At 49.4% G+C, this 15052-nt stretch overlaps 2 protein-coding genes across 2 annotated transcripts in view; one reads left to right on the top strand and one right to left on the bottom strand.

Annotated features, from left to right (window-relative positions):
• Window positions 1–3047: 3047 nt before the first annotated feature.
• LOC149340281 (uncharacterized) lies at window positions 3048–5285 on the bottom strand. The gene has a single exon (XM_089551095.1). The coding sequence runs from the start codon at window positions 5283–5285 to the stop codon at window positions 3048–3050; it is 2238 nt and encodes a 745-aa protein (XP_089407221.1).
• A 7044-nt stretch (window positions 5286–12329) lies between these two features.
• Window positions 12330–15052, top strand: part of LOC149340282 (phospholipid-transporting ATPase ABCA3-like) — a 34209-nt gene continuing 31486 nt past the window's right edge. The window contains exons 1-2 of the mRNA XM_089550709.1: window positions 12330–12569; window positions 14346–14763. Of these exons, the coding sequence (XP_089406835.1) occupies window positions 12330–12569; window positions 14346–14763 (658 nt within the window). The remainder of the gene's footprint in view (window positions 12570–14345; window positions 14764–15052) is intronic.

Consider the following 15052-nt stretch of genomic DNA (forward strand, 5'->3'; position numbering starts at 1 on the left):
AACAACCCTGCGTGATCCAGATATTCTTTTAATCAAACAGTGTCTTCCTATTTCTTCCAAACAGAAGCTGCAGATACTGAGCGCATCGAGAAACAAAGCGGCCAGCATGTCACTGACTTGACTGGAGATTAATTCAAACATGTGGTGTGATCAGCGGTCATTGGCGATACGGTCAATTATCGGTGGGCATCGCTGCAACTGAGACACCGTTCGCATAGAATGCGATCACGCAGCCGCTATCTACTTGCGTGCCACGTAAAGCGTCCTCGTCCTGCTCGCAACGTTGCCTGGCAAGTTCGGACAGGTGCATCGAGGACTGGCCATATACCTTGGTACCATGGGCGGAATCGTTGGAGCCAGTCCAGTAGGAATGGCCACTCGCGCTGCAGATGCCACCGGAACGGCAAGCGGAAGCGGCGTAGCCGCCGAAGTTCCGAAGAGCGGCGGCGACATGAACACTGGGGGAGGAGGCTGGGGTGGAGATGGTGGATACCAAGGCGGCGGGGCCAACATGATCATGGGAGGCTCCGAACGGCGACGATGGTGCTTGGAGGGCGTCTTCACGGGCACCGGAACGGGGACGGGGACGGGAACTGGAACCTGGACAGATACATCCACCATCGAGGGCACTGCCAGCAACGAAGAAGGGGCTGTGGGAGACGAAGCTGGTGGCTTAGCCAACGGAGGTGGTGTGGGTGACGGGGACGAATCTTTCTTCTTGCTCTTCTTTTGTTTCTTGCTCTTTCGTTTCTTACCCTTCTTTTTCTTCCTCCTGATACGACGTCGCTTGCGGACCACTTTCTTCGAGGACGTCTTGGCAATCCTCGAGCCTACAGCCATATATATGGCTGCGATGGCGCCCGCCGCAATGGCGGTGAGCATGCCAAAAATGACCGAAAGCACAAGCGCCATCCAGTGGGCCACTAAATCGTCCGTGAACAGTGGGCATACCGACACCATGTCCGTGTTAATGATCTTGTATGGGTAAAAACAGTCGCCACTGATCTTCTTCTTATCCGCGCTGGCTTGTTGTAGACTGGCTAATGGTGGATGGTCGCGCCGCAGCAGTATAGCATGCAGCTCCTCTTCGGCGTCCTGAGGAATTTCTAGCGCTTTCTTTCCGGTCTTCGCTGGACAAGATGTCAAGTCATCGATGCCTTTCTTGCCTTTAGTGGTACAATAAATGGCTAACTTGCTTGGCACCAATCGACAGAATGGTTCAGGCCTGTTAGCCAACGGCCAGACCTTCGCGACACCGTCGTCTAGCACTGCCAAGGCACCGCTTCGGTAAGGCGCGCACAGGTAGGTCTCTCCCAGTACGCAGAGTGGCAGCCAGCGGGCGATCATGGGCAGCGTAATGGCCAGGTGTGTGAGCAGCAGCACGGCGGCGGCGATAAGGACAGCCGCCACCGAGACCGGACTGTGGCCACCCGCCTCGAGGGCCAGCTTGCGCCGGTTCCACGCTCCGCATGCGAGCAGAGCTGCGGCAACGGCGACTGCGACCGCTATACCAAGCAGAATCATCTGGACAATAGATATCGGGCCCGTGAGCATAGACTGCAGGGATTCGTAAGCGTCGAAAGTGTTTTCCCATAGTGACAAGTTTCGTTGCAGCCACTTGATGCCGGTGATGGTGGAATCCTGAACTGCCTCGAGCTTTTTAATCCTGTCTGGCTTCGCTGCGTTCTTCAGCTGGTCTACGGTCACATTCGTGTAGTTTCGGAGCAGCTCGAAGGTCCACTGATACGCCTCGGGCGCTTTCGCTCCGAGGCCGTCTCTCATGCCGAACCAGGTGCTAATCATGGACAAGAGGCACATGAGCTGGACACCGGCGCAGGCAAGTAAAACCATTTCGCATGCAATCCAGACAGCAGGGCCCACGGTGGCTGTATAGAACCGAAGGCCGAACGACGCACACGGTAGAAGCACGAAAAGCTCGAGCAGCACTAAGCCTGTGAATACGTAACAGAAAAGGGCGACATGTCCGACGGAAGTCTGCTCCCTGTCCAGGAAGCTGATGAGACTGCCCATAGTGCCATCATGCGCCAGCGCCGAGAACAGGTCGGCATTTCTAGGCTCCGTGGTCAGGCTGCTTACGGCTGAGCGACCCTTGCTGTTGAACCACGGACTGGAACCACCTTCTGTGTATTCCATATCCAGCTGAATCAAGATTGGCAACGTCTTGGCACTTGCCGGAGCCGCCATTGTCTGCGGTATATCGCCTCCGTATTTCTGCGTCCTTCTTAAAAGCAGCACACGAGAAAAAAATATAGGCCCTGCGGTCAAGCATGGGCGACGGTGCGAGGGTATCCTCTTCTTCGTCTTTGACGCTCATGCATACGCTTACATTTATTAGCGTGCAGTCACTTTACCCTCTTCTCATGGCCCTCCCCACTGAACTCTGGCCAATCCCCTCCGCCGATGTGCAGCGTGTCAATAAGACACCGACAACAACGGAAGGCGATGCCCCGATGCGGGAGGAGCCTCAGTCTTGGGTAACCTTCTTTGTTTGTAATGCTTCTCCGGTGGCAATGCCTGCAGTTAGCTCCAAAATGAGGAACAGGGAAGATAGCCCAGAAATGCTTCGAATAAATCCGCAAATCACAGTAGTCAATGTATGAAAACAAGAAAACACGGCGAGCATGTACTGTGTGAGCTGTGCGGCTTCGGCAGAAAAAAAGAAACTGCTGAGTCACAGCGTACTTCCACGTACGCTCGATATTCACAGCTACCGCTTGGAGCATAGGCGGTGAAACTTCGCTATGACTTGATGTCCATTAAAAGGTACTTGCTCTTTATCCAACACCTCGTAGTGTCTTTGTCTAAGCATATAAACATTTCCGAAAGTAATGCCAGCGTGCGACATTGCCCCCTGTAGAAAAACTATCCTTGTCTACGCTCTTTGCGTGGTTTCTTCCGTGAAAACACTCAAGCTTGAAAAGTAAAAAATTCACAGATTTATTGAAACGTTGCGTTTCTATTATTTCAGCAAGATGCAAGCTGACTGCGCTAAATAATGCAACATGGTCTCAGTCGTTGTAAACATTTCAGATACGGCGAGGGACCGCGTAAGTCATCTGTCTCGTAACCAGTGGCTGGACCGCTCCAGGAACACCGCGAACTAAGCGGCTCCCTGGCAAAAGCGCCACTGTTGACGGCGGCACGTTCCCGGAGCGATGTGCCACCGATGAGCGGCGTAGCGTGCAGAGGGACGCAGCCCGCCTCAGTGGCGACAGGATTCGCGAGTAGGCAGGTTGTTGCGCCGCGAGCACCATGCTCCTGCTGGGCGCGTGAGCCAGAGCGATGCCGCTGTCGCAGAAGTTTGCGTTCGTGTAGCACAGAGAGTTCTCACGGGAATAGCTTTCATCGCACCCGCAGCATTCGGGCGAACGACGCATCATGACCGTCGAGATTGTCGGCGATGCCGGAACCGGAGTGGTAACGACCTGCGACACGGCTCCCACGGGCATGCCCATGGATGGCATTACCGCTGGAGGGAAGGGCAGCGGGGACGCCATCAATGCTGGTGATACTGCCGGCGACGTCGCAATAGGAGAGGCAACGACCCGTGACGCAGCTCCCACGGGCATGGCCATCGATGGCATCACAGCTTGAGGAAAGGACAGTGGAGCAGCCATCAGTGCCGGTGCAGGGTGAGAACAGGGTGGCGTGGACACCAGAATAATAGGAGGCTCCGACCTGCAGTGGTGGTGTCGGGGGCGGCGACGTCTTCGAGGAATTATTACCGGCACAGGTGTCGGCACTTCGACCGCAATGTTGACCTCACTGGGCTCAGGTGGTGGAGGAGGTGGCGGTGGGGGTGGTGGCGGTGTGGGTGGCGGCGTTGGCTTTTTCTTTGGTTTCTTCTTTATGCGCCGCTTGCGGACAATTTTTTTCTTTTTTTTCTTCTTGCCGATGGCCAAAAATATTACGGCAATAGCGACAGCGGCCAATCCACCCAGTAACCCAAAGACGGCCGAGAGCACGAGAGCCATCCAGTGTCCAATCAGCTCGTCCGTGAGAAGCGGGCATGCCGACGTCATATCCGTGTCGAATACCTTGTAAGGGTAGAAGCAGTCGCCGTCGATCATGTTCGCGGGCTTGGTGGTTTCCGGAGCAGAGTTAGGCTTCGTAGGCGTCTCCTGCAGCGCCAACAAATGTGCCGTGATACGAACGGGAGCCGGTTGTGAATCGTTTGCCTCTGCACCAGTACATTTCGGTAGCTGCAGGATACCTGTCTCGTTCTTGGCTGTGCACTTGGAGGCCAATGCGGTGGGCACAAGCCTGCAAAACGGTGATGGTCTGTTCTCGAGTGGCCAGACCATACCCACGGCGTCGTCATGTATTATCAGGTTACCGTCGCGATAAGGCGCGCAGGTGTACGTCTCTCCCAGTACGCAAACGGGCAGCACGCGAGCAATCATGACGAGCGCCACTGCCACATGCATAAACAGGAACACGGCGCTCAATATGACCACTATAGCGGTCAAAAGAGGAGTACGGCGGCCTTTCTCCAGGGCTTGCTGGCGTCTGTTCCAGGTGGCAAAGCCGAGCAGAACCGACGCCGTCGCACCAGCCACCGCAATAGCGAGTACACTCATCTGCAGGATCGTTAATGGACCAGTTAGCATGTTCTTGAGAGCCGCGCGTCCGTTATAGTTGTTTTCCCAAGCAGACAAATTGCCTTGCATCCACTTGATGCTGTCCGTAGTGGTCGCCTCGTCAAGGTCGAGTTTTTTGCGAACCTCAGGCGACGTTCCTTTCTTAAGCTGATGAACGGTCAGTTTGGTGTAGTTTCGGAGCATCTCGAAGGTCCAGTCGTACGCCTGAGGTGTTTTAGTTTCGAGGCCATCGTTCATGCCGTACCAGGTGCTGATCATTGACAGAAGGCAGATGAGTTGGATGGCCGCGGAGGCCAGCAGGACGACCTCGCAGCACAGCCATGGAATCAAACCCACTTTGGCGGCATAGCGCCGGAGGCCCAACGCAGCCACCGGCAGCCCCACGAAAAGCTGAAGCAGCACCAGGCCGAGCAGGATGTAGCACACGAATGCCACTGTGCTAACAGAGGGCTGCGCAGTGTCCAGGAAGCTGATCAACGTGCCCATGCTACCGTCACGGGCGAGCTCCGTGAACAGGCCGGCATCCTCGGGCTCCGTGGTCAGGCCGCTCAGTATTAAGCGACCCTTCTTGTTGAACCACGGGCTGGAGCCGCCGTCGGTGTAGTCCATTTCTAATACGACCAGAACAGGCAGGCTCTCCTTGGCGCCCGCAGGGGTGGCCATTGCTGTCGCTGAGTTCGTCTCGGAAAGATATGGCGACCAGAATGGCGGATCTCAGGAGCCGGTTGCTCGTTCTTCTTTTTCCTTGAATGGCTCGTGGCCCGGTTAAAAATTGTTCCCCGACGGTAGATCGCAGCACCTGCCGAAATTTCTGTTTTGGACAAAAAAATCTATAGATAACATAAATGAGTTCGATGCACTAAACGTATACTCTGTTGCCTGATGGTCCCATTTCATCTCTTCGCACATACGATTTGGTAACTGGAAGTTCATGCATAGCCGTTTCCTTTGCTGAAACACGTACGCTGCCGCCCAGAAGTGCTCTACTGTGTGGCATTTTTAACAGTGTCTTCTGTTATGCATATAACTTTACTCCTAACACTAAAGAGCCTATGTGGGAGTAAAAAGAGAGTAAGGTGTCCTCTAGGGCACTTCCTTTTAGTGTGTGTGTGCGGGGGGGGGGAGTTGTAACTTGATGTAGTTAGTAATGGAGAAGGCTTTTAAACGCAGTGATGGAGGCCCAAATAGAGATTGAACTTCGCTCAAAATCTTCGTAACTGCTATAACTTTGCACGTTTCAAAGATGGAATTTATTTCCGTGGCCAACTTTAAATATTCCGCATGTTTAGCGAAGGATACCTACCTCTGTGCTTGACCAACATACCCTGCCCCTTAAAGGGCGGGCCCTAGAGGTTAGCTTAGTTCCTTTTTACTCCTTTCATGTTTAGTGAGTAAATGTCATGTACCAGTTGAACTGTATGTAATCTAATTCCGCGTTTTACTCTGCTCTTTGACGAAACACATTCCCTGAATCATTTATGTTATCAAAACGCAAGAGGGTTAGCCGCTCCTATAGCTGTGTTTTCTGTTTCTATGTGGCCTTTATTTTTTTCTTTCTCTTTGTTTTACTCTCATTTTAATAAAAAGCCCCTAAATGCTTACCTCTGGGCAGTGCACAACTAACCCTTTGAGGGCTTAACAAGCCCGTAAGTCTTCCTTGTGCTCTGAAAATACAAAGATAGCTGAAATTGTTTCATTAAAGGAAAAACTAGCGACAGGTATCTGTTTATTGCCTTCCAAGAAAACTAAGACAACTTTACTGAACGTAAAAAAAAAATTGCTTAACGCGCCACAGACATGGAAAGGTTGTACTGAAGGAAAACACAGAGAACGTCGTGAAATGAAAGTTGGTCTGCCATTTCTATGTGGTACATTGCGTGAGCGACACACACAGAGACACATAAGATCGCTGTTTGGATATATACCTTGAGATGCACTTTGGACACACGGTTCCATAGTCACTCCTGAGCATTGTGCTGCTCAAGCGCTGAAGAATCTTGTGGTTTCAGCACCCACCTCGCATGCGATAGGTGCCGGGTTCAATGTCAAGTGGCGACTTGTGCCCATCGCTCTTCAAAGGGTGCAAGCTTTCCCCTGGCCTGGTGTTCAGCTTCTCTTCAGTGAAATACTTGAAAAATAGGCCTCCGACTCCACCTTCTGTAGACGAAGAAATACCTCGTGTGCTAGGCCTCTTTGACCGAAGTTACCCTTGGGTCATTAGAAATTCATGATCATGACCATCATGAAATACTAACGATCGTTTTTGCGTTATGCTCAAGCTGGCCCTTTTTGCGCTAGCGTTAACACCACTTAGCGGAAAAAGTGTCCCCCGTAGACGCCCGACATGTTAGAGCCTACTGGGCGAGGAGGTTCAAAGTTGAGAACGGGAAAGGGTGATATAGATGGAAGGAGAGAGAAGGATGGGAGAGGGTTGGAGGAAAGTGTGGAGAAAGGGACAGAGGATGAGTCAGAGAGAGGTGACGGGTGAAGAGAGGGAAATCGCGGTGCCAAGCATAGTCGAGGGGTGGAGAGAGTGACGAGGGGAATGGCATGGCACACTGTGATTGCTGGATTTTATCGGGTGCGTGGAAGGGGGCACGATGTATCACACGGTGGTTGCTGGGCTGTATCATGCCACCCGCTACCGTCAGAGGGGAACACTAGTGTTGACGCAAATTATACCGCATGAATCGCAATTGATTGTCTCTTACTTTTTGTATTGCTTTTGACGCGTTTTAAACCGGAGATGTACTGCATGTTCATGTATGTGCCCTGTAACTAATTTTCCCTAATTCATGAAGCAATTTTCGCATCCCGTCCACGCACAGCTTAATTTAAAACTTTCTGTCAAGAGTAAAATTTTACAACCGGAATGAAGCCCAATGCACTGTGATCTCTTTTATGCTCAAAAATGCATTATTTAGGGTTTTCAAGAACACCTCCTTACCATGATCTTGAAAATTATTCAGCACGCCAATAAATTCCTCGCACTGCGTGTTGCAGTTAAAATCCATCGTGCTCTTTCTAGCAGGCACATCGAATGCAACCTAACGTAAAAGAAACCTGTCGGCAGCCGATTTTTTGAGAAGCACTTTAGACGCTTCCCTTCTTTTACTGTCATCTGCATCTATGCCAAACCTTATTGCCATGCGACTTGTGCAGGAAGACGATAGTTGAAGGTTAGTGATACGATCATTTATTCAGCAGTACCCCCCCCCCCCCCTTTCACTGTTTATCCCAAAATAATATAAAGTTATGCTCAGTCCTAACATCACTGATATCATCTCATTCGTTCCGCACAGAGTTTACAAATCAAATGAAGGACGACGCAGATGCAATATTCACCGTCTGAGAATTTCTGGGCACTGAGCTATGCAGCTTGCGGCAGCAGACTACAGGAGGGTAGAGCCGTACTACAATTGGTAAGACATTTATGCAACAAAAAACAGCAAACAACACAGGACAGAAGCTGGAGACAACAAAACAGTTAATGGAATCGTCCTTTGTTTTATCGTCCTCCGGTCCTGGTCTTTTGTGGTTTTTGTTGTTTTAAAACTGCAGGACTAAATCGCAAAGCTATTCGCACGTTTTAACGCTGCTTGATTCGCCGGCACATTTGTTATGGTACTTTCAACTATCTTAATCCCAACGTGATGGCCGTAGCCAGTAATAAACCTTTTTCATGTCAGAGATGTTTTTACAGTCTGGCTCCTGACTAGCCGACATGAGACGTAGCTTTCATTTCAACCTTCCTGATTGCGAAAAGGACGATAGTTGTTGCATCTCGGTGAGATTCTAAAGCAGGCAGTGGACGTTTTTTGATGTTCAAAGCAAACATCAATTTCTTCGTTTACTGACCACCGTCCCTGTACGAAACCTCTGACAGGCGTGCTGACTTCTTAACTCGGGTTGGCTTCCTCATTTCCTCCAAGCCTGCTGGGCCGCACGCGTCAAGACAGCTAGCATGAAGCGCTCCAGAAATTAAAAAAAAAATGAATACAGAAGAGAAAATTGTAATTTTTCTAAAGCAAATAACCAGAATGGCTATAGGAGGAAAAGACTAGTTCTTGGTGTTAGTCTCCTGCAAGTTGCTTGTACAAGTTTACAACTAATATTCCTGCTGCGTCGAGAGCCACGTGATTGTTTTGGCTCGCTGTGCAGGAGAGCGGTAAATAGGAGTGTATATCTAATGCAGTGGATTTCACGTGAGCAGGAAGCATAAGGCACGTACAGGTAATTTCAGACGAAAACCAAGAAACAAAGCCCAGGGTAGGTGTTTCATGACGCCAAGTTCCAGGCCAGGAATAATTCAACAGGCGAGCGAGGTAGAAACGTGTTTACTCTTTCTTGGAGACAGAAAATGGTGCATTGGGGGTCGCATCACCCACAAAAGCCAAACTTTCGTCTTCAAAGAGCTCAGGGACGAGGAACATTAGCATCTTTAATCCGAACAGTTACATGAAAAGTTGATTTATCCTTACTAAATTATGACTCCGGCAGTTTTAAGATATGTAATGACCTGACAACTCATAACTTCAAGTCTTCTAGTCCTAATTAGCTCTTCTCAGCGAGCGAGCCCCTGTTCGATTAGCGTGTACGAGCGCAAGAGTTACCATAGTGCCGATCACGCGAGCAGTGCCTTATACCCGCGCACAGCCGCTAATCATTAACACTGCTATAGTCTCAGGCCTGCAGATGCTCCCTGATCCTGTAGGCATGTTGAATAACTCTGCATTGGCTAAAGGTTGAAGACACTGCGCTTCGCTTCAGCGAAGACGAAATACTTCACTGCAGAAGTCGGCTTTTTAGATAGAATGGCAACGCCAGGCCAGCAGAACACCACACAACGTCTAACTACGCCTTATGAAGAAGGATAAATAAATGGTAAGCATCTGAAATAAATGGTAAGCATCAACATCGTTTTCCTAGCGCCTGAAGAGGGGCAGGGCAGTCTGTGAGCCTCAGCTGCTGTGCCGCTGCAACTCAGCCCAACCTTTTCTGCTACAGTCGTTGCAGCCATGCTGGTGGACTTTTTCTAGAATAGGATAGAAAATAACTCGCTACGCGATCTTGAGCAAAGAACGTCGGGTGGATGGGTGCTCTAGAACACGCTGTCCTTTTTGTCCTGTCCTCACTGCATTCATGCTGGCGAGGTGAAAATCGTTTTTGCTTAATTGTTTGTTTGCATGTTTTGTGTTGTTGTTATTTTGCTCAACATGACATCCTCTCCAGGCAATGTACCCGTCTCCCATATGGCACATTAAGACATCTAGCAGTTCCCGTGCTGAGTGACGGCGAAAACCGGTCTTTAACCGCCATGCCTCCTTTTAACCGCTTTCGACAGTAATACTTCGGCCGCATTAGGTAAAGATTATCTGCACACATGTATGATTTCAGTTCCTTTCATACCGTAACTGATTATTCCTGATTTTCTGATTCACAGCTGAAGTACAGGGTTGTCGATGCTGCTCCAGAAGCTGATGCGTCCCTCAAAGTAAAACGTGAGCGAACTAAGCACGCGAAATGCGTCAGAATTAGGACAGGAAATTCAGAAAGACAGAGAACCGTCCAAATGTTTGGCGTTACAAAGAGAACACGCGAGAAGATGGCGGACAATGATGTAGGGGAAGGAAAAGAACTGTTATAGTCATCATCATCAACATCAACGTATTCTGGAAACGAGTTACGTCTCGACCTCTCATCATGTGGCCTTAGTAGCTTATAACCACAGCGAATGAATCTTTTCTTCTTTGCATCATGGCAGAATGAAAATGAGTACATATTTTTCTCTTTTCCTATGCTCCGTTACCATTCGCTACTGCGCGAAGCTAAAGAAGTGGTCAAAGGCGCGCGACCGTGTGGCGCGTTCGCCTTGAAAGAAGAAGGCAGCGGAACCGTTTGGCCGCCACCGAACAACGGTCCGCGAGGTGAGTGGACATTTCCTGGTTATTCTCCGTAGTTCAGTAATATTTTCGCCTCTACAGAATCATAACGCATTAAGAGGAACGGCAGATGGGTTAGTTTGCCTCAGTTGCGTGGAAGACTGTTCGAATGGCGTGTTTGATGCGAGGCTTGCTGACCTCTGCTCTTTTTTATTTTCGTGGTTCCCCTAGCTATGATGCATAGCAGACTTTTTCTCAGCGTTCGCCATTGATGCTGCTCACCGCCGGAAGCGTACACGAAACTTCAAAGCAGCAATTCATTAAAAGTAAACATCATACAAGTGATCGTATTAATAAATCTGAATCTTCTGAAGGCCGCTTTTATAGGGTTATGCGAGGTAACCTCGCTCAGGTGTTTTGGACGACGAAATATTCGAAACAGGGCGGCAGCTGTATATCAAGGTTGCTTTACAACACCTACACATCTGGAACCACGTAGATCCCGAGTGTTATGCTCTTTTCATATTTCAGTTATCGCCGAAAATATGCTTCCGCATGCTTACCTTATGATTTTGTATATTACCATACAAAGGTTTCTTCACAGGAGTTGAACACAATTCGACATTTACCAGTACTTAGCAGCCTGGTATTATAGTTGATAATGAGCGCATATTTCTTGCATCTCTAATAAGAATTTTCTCATTGAGAGCGAGGTGCCTTAATCGTCTTAGTGTTCTAATATTTTTCGACTTTCTGTGCGATTTTGTGCCTATATTTACTGCGCGTGAATATGTGTTATGTTCCTGCGCCTAAACATGAAGCGTATAATTACATGTACCAATACACTCTGTGCGTAAATATCGGCACAAATCTTGCATGCAGGTTAATATATTTTTATTTTCTTAACTACCGTTATTAATCATGAGGGCAGTGCAATGTTGCGTGATGACAGCTCATCTTAAACAGGAAAGCTGAACATGTACAATTGATACACTAATTTTATGTCATTATAATGTGGCATTCAAACTGCACTAAAAGAGCTAGTTCGCCTTAAGCATATTTGGTGACAACGTTACTGTTCTTGCTTTTATCTTTTTCTTGATTCACTTTTTTACAGCAGTACAACCGACGACTATCATGGATTGTTATTTACATTGCGCACGACGAATGACTCTTGGTAATAGCCAATACATACAAATCTCCTGCTGCTGTAATAGCAACGAAAAGCGACATTTTGAGTATACCGTACCTAAAATCACGCGCCCAGTCAATTATAAATAATGGGGGACTCATGACCGTGCCGCCATCTTGTACCAGCGAAAGACACCACACTAGACAAGCGGGAGCCTTTATATTCCGTTCCGTTCACAGATGGCGCCTTTATTGATCTTGTGTTGGGGTGCCTCGATGTCTGCCCGGCGGCGGGAAGGCATCGATGCACCCTGTTTTGTGTGTGTGTCTGTGGAGGGGGGGGGGGGGATAGAAAGGAGTACGTTCTGGCTGCAAGGTGCTATCCGGAACACGTCTCCCACGACGCTGTAAATGCAATCTAGGTGAATAAGTGCCACGTTTTGCAATAATCACTTCAATCCGCTGCCCCACATTAATCGGGATTGCGCGCACTGCCGAGCCACTGGTTAATAAGAAAGAAATCGGCTTCAGTAAGTGCTCACGCGTCCTGAAGACTTTTGTACCCGATATTATGAGCCCAGCAGCATTACTGCTGAAAGCTGAGCTGCTCCCTAAGCAACATCGGGGCTCTGTCCGCTACGCCCCCTTACCCACTCCCCCTCCACGTCCCCTGCAGATCGCGGCGGCAGCAGCCATGAGCGTGGTCGGCCAGCTGTACACCATCGTCTGGAAGGACGTGTACGTGCAGGCCATCAAGCGCCACTACTACGTGACCACTGTCGAGGTGGTCCTCATCATCCTCTCGTTCTTCGCCGTGGAGCACGACCGGCCCATACTGGAGAGGCAGCAATGCGCCAAGCCGCCCTGCCTGCGCTTCGCCGAACCTCGCGAGTATGGCGAGCGCACGCTGGCCAACTTCACGTGCCCGCAGGTGGTACGTGCCCCTCTACTGTCCTCCCGCGGCGCCGCGCAGGAATGTCTGCAAGAAGCGCTTTTTGGGCGGAGCCATACTCCTCAATGCTTTGTGCGTTCGAAGTGCGTACGCGAGCATCCTGCATTTATTCGCAACAGGCCCAACAGCACGTGGTCTACTCTGTGTAAACAATGCAAAGGTCTAAGCACGTAGGATACTAGTCACCCTGTGCATGCGGGTCCGGGGACCTTAGTTTGGTATGATACTCTTGTAGGTCCATTATTTAGCCCTTCCATCATTAGTAGCTGTCACATGTTAAGCTCGCAACCAGAAACTGTCGTCATTCTCAGCCTCTGCTAAGGCGAAGTCGACCAGGGGCATAGGAGCAAAAGGGTGCATCGGGCAGAAAATATTTGCAGAATACTGACTCTGGGCTCGGAGGTAATGTCCGTTCATCGCAATTATTAAAGTCAGTGTGCTCCTGCGTTTATGAAAAAGACCGGTGGAAGCATGAAAGGCCAATATATTATATATTTTCAGTATTATTCCCTGCAACATTGATAAACAAAACAAAGTGATTCTGACTTCTTAGTGTTTTCCAATCCCTCATGAGGGTTGTTGATCTGGCGGGTTTTTCACATACCAATTTTTCTAATTTCGTGAATGGTAGTATCTCTAAATATGTCTCTGATATTTTGATCCTTTTTGATTTTGTTCTGAAAAGCAGCCATGTTGTCGCCCTAGATCGAAGAGCTCACCAATGGCTTTGCCGCGCAGCTTCCGAGCGGCTTTGAGAAACTCGGCAAACGTAGGAGAGAAGCTTAGCGCCATTTTGTGCTAGAGCGAATCACTTCACACAAAAGCGAGGATTAACGCTGGCTTCTTGCTACATATGGCCCTCAATTTTTTAGGGGACAATGAGAACACACTGAGTCTGGTCTCTATATATTACCGCATTATAGACGCAAAGATACCACTTCGCTGAAAATGGGGCTTCTATATGCTGCAAAGTACAAGGAATGAAATGCCGGTGTCGCCACCATAGGCCACTTTCGGAAGTAAACTTCGTGCGTCGACACAACTTTTGTGACGCGGATCAGAGGCTAGGTAACACTGCCATTCGCTTCAAAACTGAGATTATAGTCTTTTTCGATCTGGGCGTCACGAGTTTGAATCAAGTGGCGCGAAAATTTTTAATTAATTTTTTCAGCAATTATTTCTCCTTTTGCTTCGAGAAAAACATTGGCATACCCGGAAAGAGCCATAAAATCAATTTTTACTGAGAACAAAATTTAGCTGCAGTTGTCTTCAGTGCCTGTTTAAGCTGCAGAATTCTCAAATTTTCTTACACTCTCGCTGGAAACGACGGATTGTATTTTGCTCTTTGACAAAGCAACGTCAGTGAAGCGCAATAGTGCACAATAACAAGTCAAATAGAATAATTGTCATTCTTAATCGGAAATCAACCACCTCTTCAGGAGGAAGAAACACTTATGGTCGTCTCTATAAGCACTACACAGGAGTTCAAAGGAACGGTCTGGGCCGTTAGCCAGAAAAGATCCCCATTTTCTATGCTTGCATATCCCATAGGCTTCCCTCACACTCTGCAAAAAATTATTTGCCACTGCATGCAACTTCTCTCCGCTCCTCGTTGGCACTTCCAAATTTTTTAGCTTCAACTTATTTCTTGGGGCGCTTAACACAGTTTTTGGGGAATGAAACTTGCTTCCACACCTGGGTGGCACATAAGATTTCTTTTAAAACATGGAAATTGTTTTCGCGCACGCGGCATCGCAGGTGCTGTTCGCGCCTAGCAAGCTGGGCGACAAGGTGTTCGCGGCGGCCTTCAAGGAAAACCCAAATGTTAAAATCGCCGGCTTCGAGACGGTGGAGGGCATGCTGGCCGCCTTCCACAAGATCTCGCCCAAGCCACAGCGCGGCCCCGAGCAGCGCGTGGTCGCCGTCACGATGGACAAGGACACCGCTTCGTCGCAGGGGCTCAAGTTCACCGTGAGCTTCTACGACGAGTTCTCGTACATGTCGAAGCGGCTCAACGGATACCCGCTCTTCGAGCCGCTGCCCAACCCGGTGACTCAGCGCGAGAGTATCGCGTGCCTACAGCTGGCGCTGGGACAGGCGCACATTGCCGCCGTGGCTGCAGAGAAGAAGTACGAAGGCAAGCTGTACGACCTGGCCACGAACCGCTTCAGCGAAGGTGGGTGCTCGGAGATTGCGTTAGTTCCGCGGAATGGCCGTGCAGGGTTGCGCAGCAGGTGAGACTTCACGCACTTTGCAGCCTCCAGAGGCACTAAGGCGTTTATTAATGTGTTCACACTGCCTACTACTTATTGGTTTTTGGGATGGAATGTATTCCAAGACAAGGAAAACTTGAGGGCCGCGAATCAAGTAGGCGGATTGAGGTTAGGGGATTTTGCTCGCGTAAGGCAGCCACACCTGGCGTAAGGTAGGGTTAATTGGACATCAGTCAGTGAGTCAGTCAATCA

Source organism: Amblyomma mixtum, chromosome 6 (assembly GCF_055824585.1).
Source record: "Amblyomma mixtum isolate Tamu chromosome 6, ASM5582458v1, whole genome shotgun sequence".
Classification (NCBI taxonomy): domain Eukaryota; kingdom Metazoa; phylum Arthropoda; class Arachnida; order Ixodida; family Ixodidae; genus Amblyomma; species Amblyomma mixtum.

Excerpts from the sequence above, each read along its gene's own strand:
- LOC149340281 (XM_089551095.1), bottom strand. The coding sequence starts at position 5,285 with ATGGCCACCCCTGCGGGCGCCAAGGAGAGCCTGCCTGTTCTGGTCGTA.